The sequence below is a fragment of the Mesoplodon bidens genome, assembly GCF_964165515.1.
Source record: "Mesoplodon bidens genome assembly, chromosome: 3".
NCBI lineage: Eukaryota > Metazoa > Chordata > Mammalia > Artiodactyla > Ziphiidae > Mesoplodon > Mesoplodon bidens.
Genome location: NC_138178.1, coordinates 92775461 through 92799724, shown reverse-complemented (window position 1 = coordinate 92799724; position 24264 = coordinate 92775461). Strand labels below are relative to the sequence as shown.

At 54.5% G+C, this 24264-nt stretch overlaps 1 protein-coding gene across 1 annotated transcript in view; it reads left to right on the top strand.

Annotated features, from left to right (window-relative positions):
* Positions 1-24264, top strand: part of STARD9 (StAR related lipid transfer domain containing 9) — a 126440-nt gene that overhangs the window by 84349 nt on the left and 17827 nt on the right. Inside the window, 9 exon segments of the mRNA XM_081227195.1 lie at positions 908-1087; positions 4642-4693; positions 5027-5164; positions 5872-5954; positions 6074-6177; positions 11344-11507; positions 11975-12446; positions 14147-14421; positions 14922-24210. Coding sequence (XP_081083321.1) covers positions 908-1087; positions 4642-4693; positions 5027-5164; positions 5872-5954; positions 6074-6177; positions 11344-11507; positions 11975-12446; positions 14147-14421; positions 14922-24210 — 10757 coding nt within the window.

The window sequence follows — 24264 nt, the reverse complement described above, 5'->3', positions numbered from 1 at the left end:
TTAGTTATTACTGTTGTTATTTTTTTATTGTGTGGTAGTTCAGACCAGTTTCATAGTCTTCATTCTCCCTGGGGAGACCCGTCTTGGTGCTTTGTTGGGTTTTGAGGTGCATACAAGCTTATATTAGAACTCAAGGTGCTGCACCTTGGGAAAGAAGTTCACAAGAGGACTCCCAGTATGGATCACATAGGAGGGGGGGTGGAAAGAGGGGAATTTAAACATATCAATAGATATGTGACTCAAATCCCAACTAATTTTTTAAAATAAATTTATTTATTTTTGGCTGCATTGGGTCTTTGTTGCTGTGTGTGGGCTTTTCTCTAGTGTGGTGAGCAGGGGCTACTCTTTGTTGTGGTGCGCAGGCTTCTCATTGTGGTGGCTTCTCATTGTGGAGCACGGGCTCTAGGCACGTGGGCTTCAGTAGTTGTGGCATGTGGGCTCAGTAGTTGTGGCTCGCGGGCTCTAGAGCGCAGGCTCAGTAGTTGGTGGTGCACAGGCTTTGTTGCTCCGCGGCATGTGGGATCTTCCCGGACCAGGGATTGAACCTGTGTTCCCTGTATTGGCAGGCGGATTCTTAACCACTGCGCCACCAGGGAAGTCCCCAAATAATTTTTAAAAATAACATTTATGGTGCTTTTTTTAAAATAAAAACAATACATGCTCATTGCAGAAAATTTTAGAAATAACATTTATTGAGTTTCTATTTATAAAAGTAACAGTTGCTTTTCGAGGAAAACTTAGAAAACAGAGAGAGCTCACAGAGGTGCAGAGGCCCATGTGCGGTCTTGAATAGTCACGGGGAGGAAAGTGAGCAAGTCATGCCGTGAGGAATTGGGCCAGGATGGCGCTGGACCGTTCATCTGCTCCCTGTACTGAGTGTCCAAGACCACCTCCTCTGTCTCCTCAGATTGACCAGCTGACTAAAGACTGGGCCCATAAGTGGAACGAGTGGAAGGCCCTCGTGGAGCATTACAGAGTGGACATCAACAGGAGGAGGGCTGGGCTGGTCATTGACTCCAGCCTGCCACACCTGATGGCCTTGGAGGACGATGTGCTCAGCACAGGTGTCGTGCTGTATCACCTCAAGGTGAGCGGGCAGGGCGCGCCCCCCTCTCTCCTTAAGCCGTTGGCCCCAGAGGTCAGGGAGGGAAAAGCCAGCAGCATCCAAAGCTGCAGAGCTGCCCTCAGGTGTGCCCTCAGGAAACTGGGCCTGCCAACCAACTGTGATCTGTTTTGTTTTTGTATGAATACAGCAGAAGACTAGTAATCAGAACAGTCATTTGGTTTTCAGCTGCTGCTCCTGTCGCTCTTACTTTTGTTTTCTATGCCTAAATATCCTTGTTTTAAAGTAAGAATAATGCTGCTTGTATTCCTTATCCGGCTTCCTGAAGCACAGGAGTGCAGTCATGGGGGTGAAATCCTAACCTCGAAATCCCGGCAGCGCTCCTGAGTGTTCCCCGCAAATACAGGCTGCTCACAGACGGCTTTCAGAGGCTAAAGGGATCAAAAGATCTGAAACAGTTCCCTTCCCGTACTTTCCCACTTCATTCAACCCCGCTTCTCCATTACTAGGTTTGCCTGGGAAAGAAGAGAGGAAAGAGGGAGTCGATTTAGGAAGCTTCAAGAAAGCGTGCAGGAGTCCAGAGAGCTGGGGGGTGAGGGGTGACCAGGGCGTGACATGCAGCCACCCACAGAGTGATGCGAAGGCCTTCCACAGAGACCTCGCGGCCCTGGGTCTTTGTCACCTGGAGGCCGGGGCCTTACTTCTGAATGAAGTGTTTTGAGGGTTAGTGACCCACGTAATCTCATCTCCTGTCCTCATCAAAAGTGTCCTCCTATAGAAGGACAGTCCCCATGGATGTGGCTGAACATACTTTACATGGCCCAAATCCCTGTGCTCACTGAAAATCCAGTCTTCGTTTTCATAATTGTCCCCAGCACGTTAAACTGACATTTAAAAGGAACAGAGTTTATGGGGGTGTGTGACGTTGCTGTCATCCCTGGAGAAATCAGGTTGCTGTTGCTGCAGTACATGTGGTGGGAAGATGTCGGCAAGTCTCACACATTTAGAAAGTCTGTGTTCTGAGGATAAGCCCTCGGGGAAGTTGTCAGAGACTGAGCCTCCCAGACAGAAGGTTAAAGTAGCTTCTTTTTTTGACACAGTATAAATCATCTCAGTGAAAATGCCTCAGGCAGAAGTGGCTGTTACCTTAATAACAAATTTGAACACCAAAGGCTATCCATCGTTCCATTTGTCAGAACCATGGGGAGAGGTTGGAGGTCAAGGAGAGACCAGATGGATCAAAATGCTCAGTATTTGAGTAGAACTGATCTGATATATTGATTGGAGGTGGAGTGACTGGATGAAGTTAGACGTCAAGTGGCAGAGCTTAGGGTAGCCGCAGAGGGTTGAAGGATGTTGGGGAGATTGAGTTGGAGGCGGGAGATGGACGATGCTGGAGTGCTGGTGTCCTTGCCAAGTCAGTGCACTGGGGGTCACTCCCTCCCTCATGTTCTGGACGTGAACCTGGGGAAACAGGATTTCAGTCTACTTCTAATCATGGCATTTCTGCAAGTTTTGTACCCATTTCCCCCCTTTTTGTTTGTTTAGATCCTGGTTTGGGTAGTAGTATAACAGTAGTCACTCAAGAGTCTCTGTTTTTATTTGCTAACTTGACTCCAGACCCAGAACTAGTCCCTTGCAGTGGCCTGGGAGCTGTTTGCCTGAGTCACCTTGGGACGCACCTTCGGTGGGGAGCGGGCAGCAGGAAGGGAGGGTGGAGCAGGTTACTGACACCCTGGACTCGGTCTCACAACTGCCTCTGTGCCGCTGCCCCTCCCAATAAACAGGCGTAAAGAGGCAGAGGGGCAGCGGGCACAGGCGCCAGCTCAGCCCGTGTTAAAGGAGATGCCAGCGCGTTCTTGGGTGGTTTCTGCTCTGCAGATCTAGAAGTTGGGATGTGCTGTGTCCTTTATTCCTTTGGGAGGAATGTGCCTCATCACCAGGGCTGACTTTGAACCCCTGAGAGTGGTCTTGACCCCCCTCCCTTGATTCTGGATGGCCGTGTCTGGAGACCGGCATCCGTTGGATCGTGTAATCCTCAGTGGCTGAGCGGAAAAGCCTGGGCTCTGGCTCGCTGTGGGTGTGTGGGGGGAGCCAGAGCCTTGTTCATTCCGTCCAGGGGTCTTTCTCCTCAAGCAATTTTGGGAGAGCTACAGGGCCCTCCTTTCTGGCTGCTGATAGTGAAGCCTAGTGCAGAACTTTCCAGTCACTTCAAAAACATCGGACACCGGGCAGGTGGTTTGTCGAGGTTGGAAACACGTGGGCACAGGACCTGGAGAGACCTGAATTCTAGCCAGGGTCGTCCTATTTAGTGGGTGGGCTCCCTGGGCAGCTTATCCCCTGTCAGCTTCAGATTCCTGATCGTAATACCTACATTCTGGGTTGTTAGAGGATTAAATGAGAGCTTTCTGTAAAGCACTCGGCGCAGTGCCCGGGACATAGGGAATAGTTAGTCAGTAAATGATAAATACATATCTTGGGCTTCCCTGGTGGTGCAGTGGTTAAGAATCCGCCTGCCAATGCAGGGGACACGGGTTCGAGCCCTGGTCCAGGAAGATCCCACATGCCGCGGAGCAGCTAAGCCCGTGCGCTACAGCTACTGAACCTGTGCTCTAGAGCCTGTGAGCCACAACTACTGAAGCCCGTGCGCCACAACTACTGAGCCTGCACTCTAGAGCCCGCCAACCACAACCACTGAGCCCACGTGCCTAGAGCCCATGCTCCACAACAAGAGAAGCCACCGCAGTGAGAAGCCCGCACGCTGCAACAAACAGTAGCCCCTCGCTCTCCACAGCTAGACAAAGCCCGTGCACAGCAACGAAGACCCAATGCAGCCAAAAATAAATTAATTAATTAAAAAAAGATAAATACATATCTAAACTTGCATCTCTGTTGCCGTGTTGCTGCCTTCCTCAAACAGAGCTATGTGGTCTTAAACTGCATTGTTATAGTCCAGCAAGGGCCAAAGGCCTTGTCTTCTACTAACCCAGTGATTCATTGATACTAACTCCAGTTTCCCCCTCCTCTCTTGTACTCTCTTCCAGTCTTTTTTGATTCTAGATGTGCTTTTCTCCTTTTTGTGCTTTACTCTTCTTAGAATCTGGTGTCTGTTAAACTTCATCTGCGGACCAAGAAGGTAAAAATCCTGTGCTTCCATACAGCATCCTAGAAGGCGTGTCTCTTTGAGACTGACTGGACCAAACTTGGACCACATTAACCTTAAGCCCTGGGAGAAAGCTATACCCATGTGCCCACTTCCTCAGACTAGAGAAGCTCTGACGGCCTAACTCCAGGCTATGGGACAGAAAGGAACCGGCCAGCCCTAGTTGGACTTTGCAAAAAGCTGGTGCTGCTTAGTCATGCATTTTTCTGACCCCATCCTCTCAGGGGCTTCCTGGGCTGCAGCGTGAGTGGGCAGAGCAGTCAGAACAGCCTGGAGCAAAGCTGAGAAGTGGTGTGGAAAAGGCTGGGTTGGGCATGGGAGGACAGTGATGACGCTCAAACAGGTGGGCTCTCCTTTGGGGGTAGGGCTGCGTCCCTTTTTATTCTCATTAAAATGGCTTTGTTTTTCCCTTTAGGAGGGGACAACAAAAATAGGAAGGATTGACTCAGACCAGGAACAGGACATTGGTGAGTGACAGAGCGTATGGGTCCGATGCTCCGTGGCGGGTATTCATGCTAGATGGGTTTCTTCAGAGGAACGTGATGGTGCTCTGAGAGGAAGGGATCTTTGAGGTCTGAGGGGCCGCTCCTCTTTCCCTGACAGGTTGTGGGTCTGGGACATGATAGGAGGAGACCCACACGGTGGGATGATCCAGGTCTGGGTGGTTTCAGGCGGTGGCTCTTCCTCTCCTGTCATGATGTGAGGTCTTCCAGATGTGGATTCTGATCTCATCAGAAGACTGGAGGAGGTGTTTCCCTGGGCTGTGCCTCCACCCAAGTGACCCCCGCCCCCTTCTGTAGTCCTGCAGGGTCAGTGGATCGAGAGAGACCACTGCACTATCACCAGCGCCTGTGGGGTCGTCATTCTGCGGCCTGCCCGCGGGGCCCGCTGCACAGTCAATGGCCGGGAGGTCACCGCCTCCTGCCGTCTGACCCAAGGTAGGGCCGCCTACAGCCCGGTTTATGCCAGGATGAGTGATCGGTGAGCTCCATTCTCATGGGCCAGACCCAGAGAGCTCAGTGAGGCAGGCTTTAATGATGGAACACCCAGCCTCTGCACCCAGGGTTCTGAAGATTCCCTAATACAGTCCTCTTCCCATAAACAAAGAAGCCCCAGTTCCGGGGCTCCAGAGTAGAGAGTGACTCTCTGAAATTAGTACCTGTGTTTGTTAGCTCTGTGTCCTTGGGAAAGTCTCTGAGCCTCAATTTCCTATAAAATAGGAATAATAATAAAATCGTTGTGAGGATTGAATGAGCTAATCTGTGTAATGTTCTTAGCAGTGTTCTTGGCACTTAGAAAACATCCCTTATCATGATTATTGTCACTATTACTACTACTATTAATCTATTCAGATTCTGTCTGTCCTTTGAGGCTGAGCTTGGATACCCCCTCTTCAACGAAGCATTCCCTGACTACTCCCCCTGGAGCTCATCTTGCTTTCCTTGGGAATACCAGAGCTCCTTCTGTTCATCTCGTTAATTCAATACATACGTTGTACGGTATCCAATGAATACATATCTTATTGACTCAGCTAAATTATCAACTTGTGGGGGCAGGACTTTGTGCCCCAGAACAGTGGCCTGCACGTTACATGTGCTCAGAACACGAGCTGTGCATTGAATTCACGTCAGTCTCTGTGCCACAGGAGCAGTCATAACCCTGGGGAAAGCACAGAAGTTCCGATTCAACCACCCCGCAGAGGCCGCCATCCTTCGGCAGAGGAGGCAGGTGAGCACATGGTGTTTCCACGTGGCTCCTGGCCTCCCCGCTTCTCCTTTCTGGAGGGGGTCGAGCTTTGTCCGGGCCTGTTGGGATGGGGGTGATGATGCTTCCTTCCTTGTCTGCAGGTTGGAGAGACTGTTGGTAGCAGTGGCTCTCTGGAGTGGCTGGATTTGGACGGAGATGTCACTGCCTCCCGGATGGGTCTTTGCCCTTTGCTTGGGAAGGACAGGTAAGAGACAGCTGCTCCTTCTGCTGTGGGACATTTTGGTTTTGCATTTTAATTCATTAAAACGTGGAGCGGGGAGGAGATGAGTGTAGCAGCCAAGCTCAGAATGAGGCCTGGTCTGAACCAACGTGGGCGAGTGTTCTGAGGACACTGAGCTAGCCGCTCAGCTGGTGGTTGGCAGGGTAGTGGTCATGGCCTTCATTCATTTCCCCTTGGGTATTGCAACTTTGTTCATCACTGAAAGAGGTATATATCATGATGTTTCCTGTGGCCACCTTCCTCTGTCAACAAGATTTACACCCGATGTGTCTGGATATCTTTGCTGCTTTTGGACCTACCTCTTTAAATTCTATTAACCCCTTTAAATTCTGGCCTGCCTGTGTGTGAGCTCACGTGTGTGTCAGTTAGCTCCAGGACTGTGACTTCCTCTGAGTTTTTAAAGTTACTGTGGGATTGAGAAGCCTCTTTTCCTCATAACCGTGGGTCCAGTACTGTGCATGAGGGGCAGGAACTCCAGGACCAACATGAAAATATCTCGGGGCTCTGCCCTGTGCTACTCGCTTCACCTGCCTTGAGACTGTGGAGTGTGGGTCTGAGTTTTCTACATGATTCATAGGAACTGCTTTTCTTCTTCATAGTCGTTCTTTATTCATTTCTGCATAGGAGCCCCCTCCCAGATCGAGATGCCTTGTGGGTTGGATCCTGGGAATAGTGGTGTCCTCCTGTTCTGAAAGCCACAGTGGCTCATACCTTGGAGACTTCCTATAGAAAATGTCAGCAGGGGACCCGGTACCTGTGAGACCCCTGGTGTGGGGGGCTGTCCAGCACCATGTGCACAGGGTGCCTGGGAGGGTTCTCATGGCCCTTGGTCCCCTGCTGCTCTTTCCTCAGGCCAGGAGCCTTGATGGCAGCTGAGGATAGCCTTGGGGCAGACCTCGGTGGTGAGATGTGGGATGAGGACAGGAGTGCTCTGAGGCAGGTAGTACGAGCAGCAGGCAGGTGCTCACAGGAGGGCTGCTGACGACCAGAGGACGATGCTCCAGGGCCTAAGGGAGGATGGTCAGTGTTGGGTGACTGTGGGCCCTGAGGGGTGACATAGGGTGGAGCATATCAAGATCAAGGTAGACTCAGGACTGAGGCCGGGGCTCTTGTTTGTCAGAGTGGCCTCCCTTTTTGTAGTGAAGTCATGAAAGGAGGCCTTGTCTTAGGTCAGTTCTGTTGGGAAGTCGCACTGAGGTTGTGTTTTTCCCAGAGTCCAGAGGTCTACAGGGAACGGTTCTGCAACTTAAAGACCCGTGGATGCTGAAGAGATACGTTGGAGTTGGGTAAAGCGGCCTTACCTCCTGGCTCTACGACCGAAAAGCTGTGTGACCTTAGGCAAGCTACTGGCTTGAGAGGTGAGCCTATTGGCTCACCTCTAAGTAGGGATGCTACTGTCTCCCTCGCAGGGGTCCTCGTGACACGGCTCGAAAGAGCGAGTGCATATGGAATGCTTTGCCCAGTGCCCGACACCCCACAGCACCGCTGCCGGGAGGCCCTCGCGGCAGGGTCTGCCCGGGAAGGTGGCCTCCCTTTTGCTTTCCTTTCCTCCCACCTTGCCCCAGTGGACCCATCCACCCCAGAGAACACTGGGCTTCTGCCTTTTTAAGGTCTTCTCAGGCTCTCTAGCCCCATGGGCATGGACGTGACCTTTCAGTCGCACCAAGAATGCACCCTTTCATGCAGAGGACAGAGGGGGGCTGGAGAAGCAGGCCTCTCCCCCTCACTGCCTTCGCTCTTAAGCTCCAGCTCTGGGAGCCTGTGGGCCGGTCCGGTCCTGCCCAGCTACCACTGCCAGCACGCGTGCGCCAGCCCCTGGCAGCAGCGGGTGGTGTGGGCTCAAGCCTCTGAGCGGGCAGAGGGGCCGGGAGAGAAAGTGAGTGTGCGGAGCCCTGCACGTTGTCAGCAGGGCTCCCCGTCTGGGCTTGTGTCTCCATGAGGGTCTCTCATATGCTCTTGGGTGGGGTCGGCTCCAAAGTCTCCCCGTGTCCTAGGTTTCCTTTCCGTCCTCTTTCTCTCTGGATGGATGCTTCTCTGGTGGGGAGCCTGTGAGGCCAGAGCTGACTCCAGAGCAGGGGAAGTTGGCCTGTCGGCCTCCTTTTCTCCCTGCAGCAGTGAGTGATCTGGACCTGAGAGCAGTTTGTCCTTGAAAACTGTTGTCTGTGTTCTTGGCATTTCCCTCCTGGGAATTTTGGGAGCTTAGCCTTAAGTGCCTAGAGCCCGGGGGACACTGTTGCTGCGGCCACAGTCTCTGCCACCTCAGCGAGTAGGTGCCATTGCATTTCTGCTGTGGAAGCTGCCAGAGCCGAGCAGCCGGAGGGCGCGATGGAGCCCTGGCAGCAGCTGGGGATGCTGGAGTCCCCCAGGGAGAAGGGCACCATCTGAGAGGGACAGAGGTCCCTGGCCGCAGGTTACTGAAGGCTGGCACTCGGTGATCTACCCAACATACAGCATTAGGTCGGCGTGTTCTTTCTCACATGCTTTCGGGGAACTTGGCTGATGTACTCAGCACAGGAGACATTTTCAGTCTGAAGGTGTATGGCTCCTCGGACAAACGTGCATGTCTGTGGGGCTTCTCCCAGACCTCCTCTCCTTGCGGGCTTGCGGCTGCTATGGAGGAAGCTGTATTGGGTCTGTAGAAGCTGACAGGCTGGCTACAGCTTTCCCCGGGGAAGGGTGGAGGAGCTCTCTTCTAGGGAGAAGCAGATTGTAAATCTGAGGGTCCGGGGACAGTCAGAGACGGAAGTTGAACACTCTCAGGGAATTCAGAATAAAGACTTCCTTCCTACCCCTTGTATCTGATGGTGTAGATCTTAGCTGGGTGTGTCTGAGACCCTCTGATGGGCTCAGGTTTGTAATTCAGCCGTGTCTGTGGTCAGACACAATTTGGAGCTGTGACGCAGGCGTGATACATATAAATATATGTGTGAAATGTTTTCCATTAACTGCTTTTTCTGTTTGTGTGGCGCTAACCGGCTTCTTGTTCCAGTTGCTATCCCTGGCCCTTGCCTTATGTGTGACGAACGGCGCCTTTCCTGTTTTCTGTATCTTCCACTCTTGTATGTTGCCCTTTTGCCCACAGCAGCCAGCAGCCGTCTTCCCCAGAGCACGCTCACACAGGTGCCTGGGCCCCTTCTGATTCCTGGACTCACTGTGGATTGAGTCACCTCCCAGCCTCCTTTCCAGAGAGGAGCCTGCTGTTGTGTCAGCTCCCACCCACGCCCCCATCCATCTATGCACTCTCCCACCCGTCCCTCCTTCACTGTTCTCCTAAGGCTACATTAAGATATCTTAATTTCTTCTAAGACAGAGACAGCAGACTTTCTGTGAAGGGCCAGGTTGTGCTGTAGGCTTCGCCGCAGCTATTCCGCTGTGCCAGTGAGGCACGGAAGCCCCCGAGACGATACGTAAACCACGCGTGTGGCTGTGTTCCAATAACTTGATTCAGAAAAGCAGGCAGCGCACCATTTAGCCCACAGGCTGTAGTTTGGGGACCTCTGCTTTCATTCTGCTCTACAAAGTGGTAAACCTCCTAAGTGGAATGGACCCCTCAGAGCACACTGCTCAGACGGTTTGCCGTCTGCTTCTAGTGTCAAGTCACTTAGAGAATCTCCAAGCCTGAGAGCCGTGGCCTCCTGGGGCTGGAATGAGGGCCGAGGGCAGGATAAGCGAGGCCGGCTGGGGCTTTTGTGTCGGTCTCCAGCAGACCCTGACCCTTCCCAGACGCTCCCCCTCCCAGCCCGGAGCGGAGCCCGGTGCATTTGGCTCTTTTTGAAACCTGAATGACAGGGACGGAGAGGCCCTGCAGAAACAGCATGGGAGGCCCTTGCATAGAAGTCATGTGTGACCTAGGGAGAGGTTAGCATGAGAGGAGAAGCTGTCAGTCTTCAGAGGAAGGCTCTGACTTATCCATGGTCACACAAGAACCTGGTGGCAGAGTAAAAACATGACTGTAGTCTAGAATTTTTTTTTTTTTTCCAGTGGAGGTGCCAGGGATTGAGCCCGGGTCCTCATGCAAGCCAAGAGAACCTTTTTAAAAATTATTTATTTATTTATTTTTGGCTGCTTTGGGTCTTCGTTGCTGCGCATGGGCTTTCTCTAGTTGCAGCTAGCTGGTGCGCGGGCTTCTCACTGCGGTGGCTTCTCTTGTTGTGGAGCACGGGCTCTAGGCATGCTGGCTTCAGTAGTTGTGGCTCCTGGGCTCTAGAGCGCAGGCTCCATAGTTGTGGCGCACGGGCTTAGTTGCTCCGCGGCATGTGGGATCTTCCCAGGCCAGGGCTCGAACCCATGTCCCCTGCATCGGCAGGTGGATTCTTAACCACTGTGCCACCAGGGAAGTCCCAAGAAAACCTTTTTAAATTTTGTATTATTGGAAAATTTTAAATACCCTACAAATGATCAACTCATGGCTAATCTTGTTTCATTTATATCCCCAACTCCTCCCCACTGGATCTAAACAAATCTTGGACAGTTTCACCAGTAAACGTGTCAGCATGTATCTCTGAAAGGTGTGGCCGAGTCTAAAGCTCTTGAACCCTTGTCCAGGGCTCGTTCACCGAGAACAGCCCTTGAGTGGAGACCAGCTCTCCCCTGGGGCTCCTGCTGCACACACAGGTCAGCGTGTGTCTGAATTCCCTCTCCTCCTCCTACCACATCAAGAGGGTTTCTGCTTTAGGAGTGGAGGTACAGTAGTGATCACTAAACATGGAGGAGAGGGCTTCCATTCCCACAGTGTTTCTGGAGCTTCTGTTCTAGTCTAGTTACAACAGATTTTTAGCAGATACCTTTTTATTCTTTTTTAAAGGACAAAGTTTCTTGATTTAGCTAAAATGTTGTGTTTCCTAAAAACAGCCGCTTTACTTTCCTGGTTATTTTCCTTAACCAAAATGAACTTGTGTTTCTGCTAAACCCACAGTCTAAGAATATGCTAGTCTCAGGACTGTTCTCCCCTCCCGCACTGTGACATCATGAGCTGCCTATGACACCGTGCCTGTGTGTCCCAAGTTGCCAGAAGTCCAAAGCCCTCTCTGCCCTGTTGAATGCAGGGCTCTCTGGGAGGGGCTGAGGCCGCGGAGGTGTGTGCCGAGCTGGGTTTACATTTCCCCCGGGTAACCCTGGCCCCTGTGACAGGAAAGCGCTGGGAGAGCAGAATGACAAGGACCACAGGCCACCAAGGGCTGGAGAGACACCCTGCGGAGCCCAGATTCAGCAGCAGCGGCTGTGCTTCGTGGGGGATTTGAGGCAGCGAATCCTAGAGGGACAGATTAGAGCCAAACAGGAACGGGAACTGGACGGTACGTGTGCCAGCCGGCAGGTTAAAGACGGTAGGAGCCTGCTTCCCCTTCCCATCTCTCCACACCGCCCCCCGGCCTTCTGTATTCTCTCCTTTGTTTTCTTTGTGATACGATGGAATCTTTGGAATTAGGGGTTCTCTCCCCTCTTTTAGAGACCAGAGGCTCTTACACGGGGCTGGAAGCAAGAATAAGGAAGCGACCTTCCTCACTGCCCTCATGCACGCTTGTCCAGGTTCTGCTGCCGGCCCTAGCGTGTGCCCGCTGCCCTGCTGAGGCCCGGGGCTTCGTCCAGTTGCCCTGTGGTCAGGGGGCCCGGCACTGCTGCCCCAGAGGGCCATGTGGCCCTCATCCTGCCACATCACCCTGGCCAGCTCTTCACTCTGTGCAGGTGCAGCCGTGGCTGGAGGTGCCTGAGTCCAGGGAGGGAGGACGGGCTGACCTTCTCTCAGGGTGTTTTTGGTTTGCAGACCAGCAGTGGCTGCTCAGAGAAGGGACCTGGCGGGCCGGCTTGCAGCAGCAGCTACAGCAAGACCATGTAGAAGAGAAAGAACGTGTAGCCGCTGTTCCATCTGATTCATGGTGCCAGACAGACCCTGAGACTCAGCCATCCCCCCTGGTCCAAAGCCAAAAGAGGGTGGTGCACCTGCAGCTCCTGCGGAGACTAGCGCTTTGGGTGGCGCAGCGGAACGGCCGGCAGAGAAGGGTCTCGTTCCAGCTGAAGAGGATCATCGAGAAGCCGAGGCTGCTGGAGGCCCACAGGAGACTGGAGCAGCTCAGGGAGCTGTGCTGGCTCCAGGATGACTGCCCCCGGAGGCCCCCCTTCCCGGCCCCCTTCCCTGGTGCCCTGGTCCGAGGGCCTCAGCGTAGAAGCAGATCGACAAGTTGCAGTTCTTTGAGCCTCCGAAGGCCCTGCAGCCGGCACTCGGCCCAACTGCGCAGGTACAGCCAGCGGAGGCCGCCTCGGGGCACTGGCTGAGGTTTACAGCCTTGTTGCAGCGATCTTTACTTCCTGGGGCCTCAGTTTCCTCCATCTGTGAAATGGAAAGATGTGTCTACTCTTCTCTTCCTCATCCCTTTTTCTCCTGATCACTCTCTTCTTTCTCTGTAGTTGATGTCTTCTAAGATTTTCCCTGCCCCCACTCTGAGGGGCAGCTCTTGCTTCTTTGATCATATCTGCTGAGGGAGAATCTCAGCCTCATTTTCCGTGTGCTCTAGACCCTGACTACCCACATACGTCTCCTTGTGTGTGTCCTGCCGCCACTCTGTCTCCTATTGCCTCAGACCGCACTCTTCCTCCCTCCCCTCCCCTCCCATCCGACCTGCTGGCTCCAGTCAGTTTCCCAGCCCACCTACCATGCTGAGCAAGTGAAACACTCTCTTTCTGACTCCTGGGTTCATTTTGGGATCCTCCTTGTTTCTTTTCTCCTTCACCCCTCACATTCAGTCAAGGTGAGGATATGTTATCTCCCAGACTGCTTGGAGCAGACGACTCTGTCTACCTCTTTATATCCTCCAGGCCTAGCGCAGGGCCTTGCCCATATTAGGTGCCCAATTAATGTCTACTACTGTTATGTTTGCTTACCAATCTGGTCTTTAGAGTACTAGGTAGGCTTTTTTTTGTTTAAGTTTTATTATGAAAAAATTTCCAACATACACAAAGTTGAGAGAGTTGTGTACCTGTCACCCACGTTCAGCAAATGTCGAGATTTACCATGCTTGCTTTGTCTCCCCTCCTTCCTTTTTCTGATGAAGCATTTTAAAGCAACTTTAAGATGTGATGTCATTTCAATCCTACATCAAGTATACACTTCTGAAAAATAAGGAGTTTTCTTATAACCACATCGTCATCACACCCAACAAAATTAAGATTAATTATTCAGTATAATCAAAAACTTAGGCCATATTCAAATTTCTCTAATTGCCTCAAAATATATATTTATAGTTAATTGAAATTAAGATCCAATAGAATTTACACACTGCATGTGGTTGTTATGTCTTTTAAGTTTCTTTTAATCATGCTTTTAAAAAATTTCTTCGGGCTTCCCTGGTGGTGCAGTGGTTGAGAGTCTGCCTGCCGATGCAGGGGACACAGGTTCGTGCCCCAGTCCAGGAGGATCCCACATGCCGCAGAGCGGCTGGGCCCGTGAGCCATGGCCGCTGAGTCTGCGCGTCCGGAGCCTGTGCTCCGCAACGGGAGAGGCCACAACAGTGAGAGGACTGTGTACCACAAAAAAAATTTCTTCATATCATCGATTTGTTAAAGAAAGCAGGTCAATTCTGTAAAATGTACTCCTTTATAGATTTGTCTGATTGCTTGTAGTGCCATTTAAGTTATTCTTCAGTTCCTCATGTTGGAAGTTTTCCCTAAAGGCGTGATTAGATCCAGATTCAGTTCAACCTTTTTGTAAGATAAAGAAAATGAGGAACAGAGTGTACCTGGTGCTTCTTTGAGAGCCAAGACTATAGTCTGTAGTTTCCTTATGTACCTATAGAGCTGACCCCAAAGGCTATAGGGGACAGTGACATTGACCTAGTTTTAAACCTCTTTCAGGGCAAACTAAGTGGGACTTTATATTCCTTCTGTCAGCAGGAAGTAGGGACCTCTTACTTTTCTGAGATGGCTTTCCTTGTTTCCACAGTGTTTTCCTGAATTGGGATCCCTCCACCACGTTACCTCCTATGCCTGACCGTACTGAGCAATTATCAGAGAAAATCCCATCAGAAGAGTACTTGTCCCAGGCTGCTTATTACCCCCCAAGGAAAGGGCATTTCATCAAGCATGCCCTCCATTCCTCAGGCGAGGGGCAGCTCTGCACAGCCAGGAAGGCCCTGGCCAGGAAGGGAGCCTCAGCCTCTGGCACCTGCCTCACTGAGAGCTGCGAGTCTGCCAGTGTCCAAGAAAGGGAGAGAGTGGGTAAGCAGCCCTGTCAGATGGTGGCCCAGAGTTTCACAGCTAACAAGCTAAAGCCGTGGGATAAGCCGGAGGTCCTCACCCCTTCCACCCAGACCAGGAGGGCTAAGGCCACTCACCAGCAGGGTGGGGAAAAGAAGGGAACCTTGGGCCCCGTGAGGCTGCTGAGGGAGCCAGTTGCAGTTCCTCACATCCCCATGGATCCAAACAGGCCACTGGGCATGGAAAGGCAGCCAAGACTTTCTGGGCAGAATCCACCCCACCTTCTCCAAGCGGGGCATCGAAGAGGCAGCAGAGGGTCCTGGCAGCTAGGGTTGAGAAGTCCTCTCGCTTGCCTCACAGCAGCCCTTTGAAGAGGCAACACAGTGCGGGGGACCCAGGTACCACGGCCTAACTCTCAGGTTCCAGCCCCGTAGAGGATCTTGCAAGAGAAAAAGGTGGTGATTTATCTGACGCAGATAGCAGTCACTCAGTAGATTCTCTCTCCTGTGTCTGTGCCAAAGCCCTGCTGCAGCCATGGAAGCTGGAGGAGCCCCAGGGGAAGGAGCGGGATCTCCCAGAGCCAGATGACTCCGGCAGCGAAGACAGCCAAATATCTGAGGACTCGCTGGCCGAGAAGGGGTACCAAAGCCCACAGGACAGCCCAGGGCTCAGTTATCTCAGCCATGGCCATGGCCACTCCAGGGCCAGAGCTCAAGCCTCTGTGAGGGGCTTCACCACATCCTCAGACAGTCGACTGTTCACCCAGACTCACAGGAGCTTTTCCCTCGACAGCCTGATTGACGCTGAGGAAGAACTGGGGGATGATCGGCAAGAAGAGCCTTTCTTCCATTCAGCTGACGAGATGCCCACGGAGACTTTCTGGCGCCTGCAGAGCTCCAGTCTGCCCGCAGGGGACCAGGAGGCAGTGTGCAGGCCTGGCCCCATCAGCCACAGAACAGGAGCCAGGCTGGATGCCACCCTGCCAGTGAGCAGATCATTTTACCTGGAGCTCCAGCCCCGCTGTGAGCAGCCAGAATTGGCGGTGGAGGCAAGCTCCACAGAACAAACCAACACTCTCCAAGACGTGCAGCTTTCAAGAGGGAGCCCTCTGGTGTCCATGGATTCCTGGTTCTCCTGTGACTCCAAGAACAATCCCAGTAGCCCCCCAGGTTCTTTATGTCCAAGTCCTGACGTCCAGGATGTTCAGCCCTGCGGTTGGAAGAGGCCTGGATACTGGCCCAATATGGAAGAACTAAAGTCATCAGATACAGAAACAGTCCTGTCCTATAGCTCCAAACTGCCCCTGGGCGGTGCTGAGCTGCCCTGCAGTGTCAGAAGTGTGTACACAGTCCCTGTTTCTGATACGACCAGGGTGTCCCTCTGGGACTCTTATAGGCTTCTTCAGCCAGCAGCCGATGGCACCTTTCAGGCCAGAGGGGTCCCTGAGATGGCCCAGAAGGGCGTCTCTGAAGCATCCGACTCTAGTGTGTCCAGCTTGTTGGCTGCCTCTGCCACCTCATTCACTTACGTTGGCAGTGCCTGTGAGAGAGACTGGGCTGCCCTTCAGCGAAAGTACCTCCTTGAACTGTCTCATCCTGTTTTGGGGGCCACAGGAGCACCCAGTCTTCCTCCTCGAGGGAAGGGAAAGCCCTCCCTCGAGGAAAACTCTGGTTCCCTGACCCAAGCTTCTGGCAGGGGAGGAGATGCTCTATTGCCAATTGGTCCTAGGGTATCTAGCAGCCCAGATTTCAACAACTTTCCTATCCATCTGTCCACAGTTAGGCGTTTGAGAGCTGAGAAAGAACAGGACAGTCTGCGTGTTGAGGTAGAAGGTACATCAGATTCCTTTACAACTAGTGAGGAAGAGGTGAGTCATAGTGGAACTTATTCAGCGGACGTAGAATCATCGACTTCTGGAACTACAAATGCCCAGGTGTCTACAGCAGCGAACAAGACAGCGCATCCCGTGATGGAAGCGTGGGGAGTCAAAGAGAGCCGCTTGGAAGAAGCCTCTCAGAGTAGCGAGAAACCTGGACTCATGACGTCCTCTGATGAATGTTTCATCCTAACGAACGCTTGTCACCGTATCGTCACCATAGACACCAAAGAACCCCATTGGCCCCGAGGCTGGGCTCCTTTGAGGAAGAATAGTGCAGACCCAGGGGGGCAATTAGGTCAGAACAGCCACCGCCCCCCGCAGGAAGAGAAGGCAGACTCCCAGGAGAGCTCCAAGGAAGCGTGTAGAAGACACAGCAGGTTTTCCTTTGCCTTTCCTTCAGGTCCGGAGCTGTACCTCCACCCTGCTCCCTGGAATCCACTCCCATCTTCCCTGCAGCCACCTCCCTTGGAAACATTCTATGTGACCAAAAGCCGAGATGCCCTAACAGAAACCGCCTTGGAAATCCCTGCTTGCAGAGAAGCAAGGGCTCCCTCCTCACCTCCCAGGGAAGCATGGGGCTTTGGACATGAGCACCAAGTCCTCCAAAATGTGTATGTGAAGAATAAATTGCCAGTACTGTTACAAAACCAGAATTCCAAGATTGCATCATCTCAGCAGGTCATAGCAGAGAGGCCAGCTGATCTGAACATCAAGGAAGTTTGCAGAGAAAAAGGGAAATGCCTTGGAAACATTAAAGAAAGCCATAATTCAGTTTATTTTTCTGTCACTCAGAACAGACATTTCCTTCCATCTACCAGCATAAAAGTATGTGAATTTGAAAATCAAGTTGGAATTTTAAATAAACACAGTCTTCCAGTGCTCAAGCAGGGAGGAAAGGCTGCTGTACAGTCCTACTGCAGTGTCTCCTCAGACAGTTCTGGGTCAAGGAAGCCTCTCCTGGTGTGTGAATCTGAGACGAGTGGGGAAGAAGAGCAGGGGCAGGATGCAGTCCTCAGAGAGACCCAGGCCTTTGACATGAAGAGACGGTTTCCTTCCGGGGTCAGGACTGATTTCACCTATAAAACCATCAATTTAGGCCTTGACAAGGACAAGATAGAGGAAGCTGCTCTTTCTTTGAAGTCCAGATCAGTACATCATAGAGTAAGCAGCCCAGAGACAGCAGCCCAGGATGAGAGTCCAACCCACAAGGGGGAAAGGAGGAATGAAGCTGGGCTTCTTGGAAAAGCGCTCCATCCCAAAGATGGCTCAGAAGAGTTTAGGCTCCCACAGGCAGAGTCTACGTATGAAAGATTCCAGTCAGTTACGTGCTTTCAGGAAAGAAACCTCAGTGAATGCAAGGTCCCTGGAAAGGTGCGAGAAACGTTAAACCCCAAAGAAGAACCTCCTGGAAAGAGATGGAGTAAAAGAGATACTAATACTGATGAGATGGCTAGGCTAATTAGGAGTGTAATGCAGCTGGAAAATGTCATCTTGGAAATTGAATCCAAACAGAGTAAGCAGCTATGTGCTTCCCACACACTGCGAGTCAGTAAGGAGTTTATGTTCCAGGACCAGAAGGACCAGGAGATGGCTGACCATGTGCTGAGGCCAGGCAGCTTTAGAAACCACCTGTCCTTCAAGGATCAGCCATCTTCTCCAAAATGGAAAGATGATGTTCTCTTTAGGGATGGTGAAGCTGGACAAATGGAGGTTAACAGTAGCCTTGCTCCCTGGGTACGCGACATCAGGTTTGTGAAAGGGCACACCCACCCAGCTGTATTAGACAGACCCGCCAGGGAAACTGGTGGTTATTTAGGGACATTTACAGCTTGCAGAGAATGCACCAACACTTCTGCTCACCCAAGGAAAACGAGAGCTTTGGCTGGAGCTCTGCCATTGCAGCCCATGCCTGAGAGGACTTCTGAGGAGGGTGAGCCGGCGAATGCAGTGTATCCCAGACGGCCGCCCCGGGGCTTGGGAAATCTCGAGGAGCTGGAGACTGTGAAGGGTGTTCAGGAAAGCCATTTTGCCAAACGCATACGTAGTTCTAAGCAAGAGGAGCCGGAAGTTCAAGGCAGAGTTGAAGAAACGGCTGTGCAAAGAGGGAGCCTACAGGAGAAAAACAAAGTGGTTTCATCAACTCAGAAACTCCCTGGCCCGTGCCAGCATTGTGTGCGCACATTTTTCAGCCAAGAGACCGGCCCATTGCCAAGCCCGCCAGGGTCCTTTATGGCTCCTCGCCGAGACCTGAGTAACGCCTTGCCCTTGAATTCAACAAGGCCGCCAAGAACCTATCTTTATGTACCTGGTACTCTAGGCGTCTCTTCTGTTGACTGTGTGCTGGATCCCACCCTGTTGAAAATGCCCACCAGTCCCCTGGTAACTGGAGCGGGGCGTCAGGACCAGAGTGGAGAGCCCGGACGCCACAGCTCACAGCAGGGAGACGATAGACGGGGCTTCTCCGCAGCGCACCCTGCTTCTTGCGGGTCTGTGATATCCATGGCTGTGGGATCTTCCAGTCAATCCAGTGCACCAGCGAGCATTCCCCTGGGGGCAGAGGGCAGGAGGTCAACAAGCACCGGTCCGCAAGGCCACGGAGGGGACCTCAGAAGCACCTTGCTGGGCTTGGGTAGCAGGGTGGGTTCTCCTTCCGAAGCTGAGGCAGCTGTACCAAGGGGACCAGACAGAGCCAGTTCCCTGAACAGGGCCTCTAGCCCGCTTGAAAGGAGGGCCAGCTGCCCCTTAGAAGAGGGGGACAAGCGAGGCAGGGGAGAGAGGCAGAAGGCAGAGAAGGAGGCCGAGGACCTCACTCCTGCCAGTGGTGCTTTCTCAGCACCTGTGTCCTTGCCAAGGCTGCCTCAGCCGGAGCCCTCTGCCCATCCACCCACGTGCCTGGCTGAGTTGGAGGAGATAGGACAGGCAGAGGCCCAGGGAAAGCAGCTTCACAATGTGGTGGCTGGGGGCACAGTCCTTCCTCACGATGAGACGCTATTTGGACCTGAATGTTCTTCAGGGGCCCCTGGCAGGCCTCAGTGTGCACAAATGGGCCAGTCAGTGTCAGCCAGGACCAGAAATGAGGGTGAATCACGGGGATTTCATGTGGCGTCTCTCCCTGCTAAACCAGGACACATGTCAAGTGATGAGAGGACATCTGTCCTTCAGGCCACACACCCCTCTGCAGACAGCTGTCACCCTTTGCCCAGCACTGACACTAACACAGGGCCACGGCACCCCTCACGGACTTCCTCCCACGCTGACCCTGCTCCAGGTAAAAGTCACTGTACTGGAAAACTGAGACATTTCCTGGGAGCCTGTGAACAGTTTGTGCACCACACTAGCTCTTCTGAAATCAGAGAGAAAGAGGGAGAAGCAACCAGAACACCTTCCTCTGCTGATGCTTTGGGCTCAGACCGTCTTCCTTCTTCAGCAGCTGTGGAGGAGGACAGGAGGGTAATGGCGGAGGAAATAGTGGCTGCCTTACATTCTCAGGCCCCTTTTGATGATGCTGGAGGGATTCCATGTAGGCGAGGCCCGTTCGCTGCCTGGGAGGCTGCCCAGGGCGTGCTCCCTGGCTGGCAGGAGAGCAGCCCAGCCCACCAAGAACCTGGGACTCTGGACAACACATGGGGAGGAGGTCCTGGTAGCTTCCTAGTGGCTGCACAAGGAGGAAAACCAACCTGTTTTGAAAGTCACCTTGTGATCTGTGATGTTCAGAATTCTGCCAGTCTCTCAGGACCTAACCAAGACCAGGGCCAATGCCTTGAGGCTTCCACCGGCTTAGAAGAAGGGAAGGTGAGTCCCAAATGGGGTGCCGTCCTGCCCAGAGCCCTAGGAGGGATTGAACCGGAAGCTCCCTCTCAGCAGCCTGTGAAACGGGAGGGGAGTGTTGGCTCTGGGCTAGCAGAAGCCTTCAGGGCCAGCATCGAAGGTCCCAGGCCAACTCTGTTGCCGGATCAGAGACCCGGGGGAGTTAGGGAGGAGGCCCTGCGCAGGTGCCCGCAGGAAACTTCAGACTGTGGTGTCTTTTCGGGGAGCACTGAAGGCAGCAGGACCCTCAGCCCATCCGGGGGCCAAGAAGACAGCAGATCTCATCCTTGCGGGCAACCGTGCAACCCTCAACCCATTGCTTCCGGGGCCCGTGCCTCCCCTTCCTCCACTTCCCTGTGTTACAGAGACGGTGACCTGGGCAAGGGGGCTTCTGAGACCACCCCACACACTCGCCACCCACCCTGCATGGTCCCCCCCAGGCCCTGGGGGGTGGAGAGAGGAGAGGGCCATTGCAGGGAACCTGATGTGCTCTGGGCACATGGCCTTGAGCCCAAAAGCATTAATGTGGAGTTGGGGCCGGCAGACGGCAGCACCCCGGAGACCTCTGCTGCTGCTCTCCTGCCTCCGGCTCAGGGCTGCAGCTCCCCTTCCACTCCTGATGTGAGGACAAGTCCCCTCAGCCCCTGGGTTGCTGACGGAAGCTCCAGGTCAGTAGGGGATCCTGAGAAAAAGGCTGCCGAGAAGAAAGTCAGCACCGAGCTTGAGGCTCCCCCTTTCCACGCAGGCAGGTGCTCCGAGCCACCCGGGAGGTTTCAGGACAGCTCCGCTGGTGGCCGGAGTGCACAGGGCTCTCAAACCAAGCCAGAACCACTTGCAACAGCTGGGGGACCACACAGCCTGAATTTAAGTGAAGGATGTGTTGCGAGTGAGCCGCCGGTGGGACCACAACATGGATGTTTGGGAAATGCCATCAGATGCCTTCCAGAAAAGTCACAACTTTCCACGGAGTCAAGGGATCATAGTGGCTTGGATCCCCAAGCCAAATTGGTAGCAGAGTTACAGTGTGTCTCCAGTCCCCAGGTTGACAGCCCCCGGGAGGAGGAAGAGCAACAGAGGGACCAGGCTTCAGGTAGCCGAGAAGACGCTGCCTGGGGCAGGAGCCCCCCATGTGCGGATGAAGGTGGCTCAGGCAGCTGTCAGATTAGTGGTGCAGGCAGAGAGGACGAGGCTGTGGCCAGGCCCCCTGCAGCCTTCAGAGACTCAGCCACTGTCACCTTGGGGCAACGTGGAGCATGTTGGCCTGTGGCCCAGGGCCTCGGGCAGCCCTCTTCTGGCGGGGAGCAGCCGGCACCCCGCCACCGGTGCTCACTTCCTGTGGTCGCCATCGTCTCTGGCCCCAAACACTCTAGACCACAGTTCTCTGTGGTCAGCTCTCCCCGGTCTCTTCAGGAGCTAAGCTTGAGCGTGGAGCCTCCTTCCCCAACAGATGAGGATATACAGCAGCCTAGCAGATTGTGGACCCCACATCCCAGAGGCTCTTCCTCAGGAAAGTCTGCGGCAAGAACGTCTCTGAAAGCTGAGGGCCGTGATCAGGAAGCCGCCTCTGACTTGGACGGCATCGCTGCTGATCCCAGGCCCCTGCCATCCACACCCACTCCTTCCCTGGCAACTTCAGCTGTCTCGTGCATGCTGACCCCCGATCTCATGGCTGCTCGGCCATTTGGTACTCCGGACCAGGCCCAGCCAGGAAAGCCAGAGAGACTGGGTGGCCAGGCTCGGCCAGAGGCATGGAGCTCTGAAGCGGACGGAGGAGCCCTGCTTTTTGGCTCCAGTGCCATCGATCCCTGCGTCCTGCCCTGGCGTCCCGAGGGGCCTGCGCGCGTCGGCTGGAAGCAGTATGTGTTTGGCGGCGCAGCTGATGTCTCCCGTGGCCCCACACCCCAGGGCCTGACACCGTCAGACGTGGACCGGTTCTCCCGCAAGGACGACGGCCTAGACGACCAGGGCTCCCCGGTCTACTCCCACCGCAGCACCTTGGCCAGTGCCCGAGGCCTGTCGAGCACACACAGCCACGTCGAAAGTGCCCGCCATTCCTGTGAGGCCTGGGGAGTCGGGGGTTCCTCGTTTGCCCTGGGGAGCCCCCACGTCCTGATCGGCTCTGAAGGGGCAGCCCCCGCTAAGGGTCCTGACGAGAGAGGTGGGTTCCCGGGCACCCCTGATGAGGCAGGCTGCCTGAGGAGGGAGCCTCCCTTGCCTGGAGTAAGTGCTGCGGGCCCGGTGGATGAGATTATGCTGCCATACCCATCAGAGGAGGGCGGCCCTGTGGGTGTGTCTAGGATGAACACCTTGGAGCAGGGCACCCAGACCCCGGGCTGCAGGTCGCGCTGGAGCTACGCTGACCTCTCCTCTGCTCAGTCAGATCTGGCCTCTTGGGCGAGCACGCACAACCTGTCTCTCCGCCTCTCGCAGCTCCTGCACAGCACCTCGGAGCTGTTGGGGAGTCTCTCCCAGCCAAGTGTGGCCGAAAAGGAGTGGAATGCCAAGAGGGAGACCCCGGGTGAGGTGCCCCAGGCACTGAGGATGGATGGCTGTACTCAGACCACCATGGATGAGGGCATCCAGACTGACCCGGCCTCACCACCTCTGCATCTCCAGGCCCCAGAGGCCAACCCTCAGAAAGTCAATGCGGTCCTTGAAAGGCTGGGCTCAGATCTTTCCATCACGTCTCAGGAAAAGGGACATGTCCCTGGGACGCTTAAGAAGAGAGGGGCAGAGGGGACCACATGGAAAATAGCAGGGACCCAAGATCTTCAGGAAGAAAGCACCCTCTGCAGGCCCCAGGGCGCCCCCATACCCTCATCCCACTTGAGTTTTCAGAAAGTTCCCCCTGGGCAGAACCTGCCTCCTCTGATCCCCCAGGCTTCTCCGGATGCCCCCCTGCTTCCCAGCCTGGCTGGTGGCAGCCCTGGCCACAGCCTCGGTGCATCTCCCTTCCCAGGGCCCTGCCCCCATGCTGTGGAGCCTGTGGAGGAGCCCGGGGTGCGGAAGGAGCAGGGCCCCACGAGCGCCTTGCTGGTGGACAGGGCCTCCTCCCCGATCCTCACGCTTAGCGCCAGCACCCAAGGGTCAGGGTGCCCCCCAGGCGCTTTGTCTCTCTCGGCCCCCTCAGCTCACTCCCTTGAAGGCTGCCAGAAGCTTGTCTCCCGCCCAAGCCTTCCCCTGTGCGCCCCGAGCCCTGCAGTGGGTAACTATTCTCAAACCACTGATGAGTCAGGTAGCTCTCAGAGAGTGGAGGTTCCATGTGGAGAAGATAGCAGTCCCTTAGAAGGGGGTGACCACAGGTGCTCCCTTGGGCTGAGCTCCCGAGGCCACCCAGAGAAGAGCGCAAAGCCCCAAGTCCGTTGCGTGGAGCAGTCCCCGCAGCAGCGTCAGCCCAGGACCACCACCGGGGTCCAGAGCAGACTGTCGTCTCCACCACCGGGAAGCAGGAGCCGGAGGCTGGCTGATGGCTTTATGCCTGAGGACATGGCCTCCCTAGAGTGTGGCCCACTGAGCAGTAGGGGGCTGAGTCCATGGCAGTGCAGGACAGAGAATGGGGGTGAGAGCTCAGCATCTCCAGAGGAGCCACGGCCCGCTCTGAACATTTCCTCTTCGTGGGGCGGCCTCCGGTGCCGCTGCCCCTGCCCTTTCTTTGAGTTGGCTGACACCCCAGGGCTCCGGGGTTGCATCTTGGGCCCTACTGAGGCCTGCCAGCCTGAGGGGCCGCTGCGCCCCAGTTCCTCCCAAACATGCACGGCCCCTGAGCCCCAGCACCACGGTCTGAGGGACCTCCCGGTGTATAACAAATCCAGCGATTGGTGTGGGGGTCAGGACGGCTCCCCTGGGGTGCTGGGTGTGATGGATTTGCTGGGGACCAGATGTGATTGCAGCTCAGGAGAGCAGGGACAGAGGCTCCCACAACTTCCTGAGGACCAGAGCCAGGCGCCCGAGTGGTCCCAGAGGGAGCAGATCCCCCTGCGAGTCGGGGCCCAGAACCTCTCCCTCAGCGTGGAACTCACGGAAGCAAAACTGCACCACGGCTTTGGGGAGGCAGACGCCCTGCTGCAGGTGCTGCAGAGTGGGACGGGGGAGGCACTCGCTGCCCAAGAGGAGCCGTATGCCCGGTAAGGACCCAGCTCGGTGTGGGGCGGCGAGGGCTGGGCGGAGAGGAGAGGGAG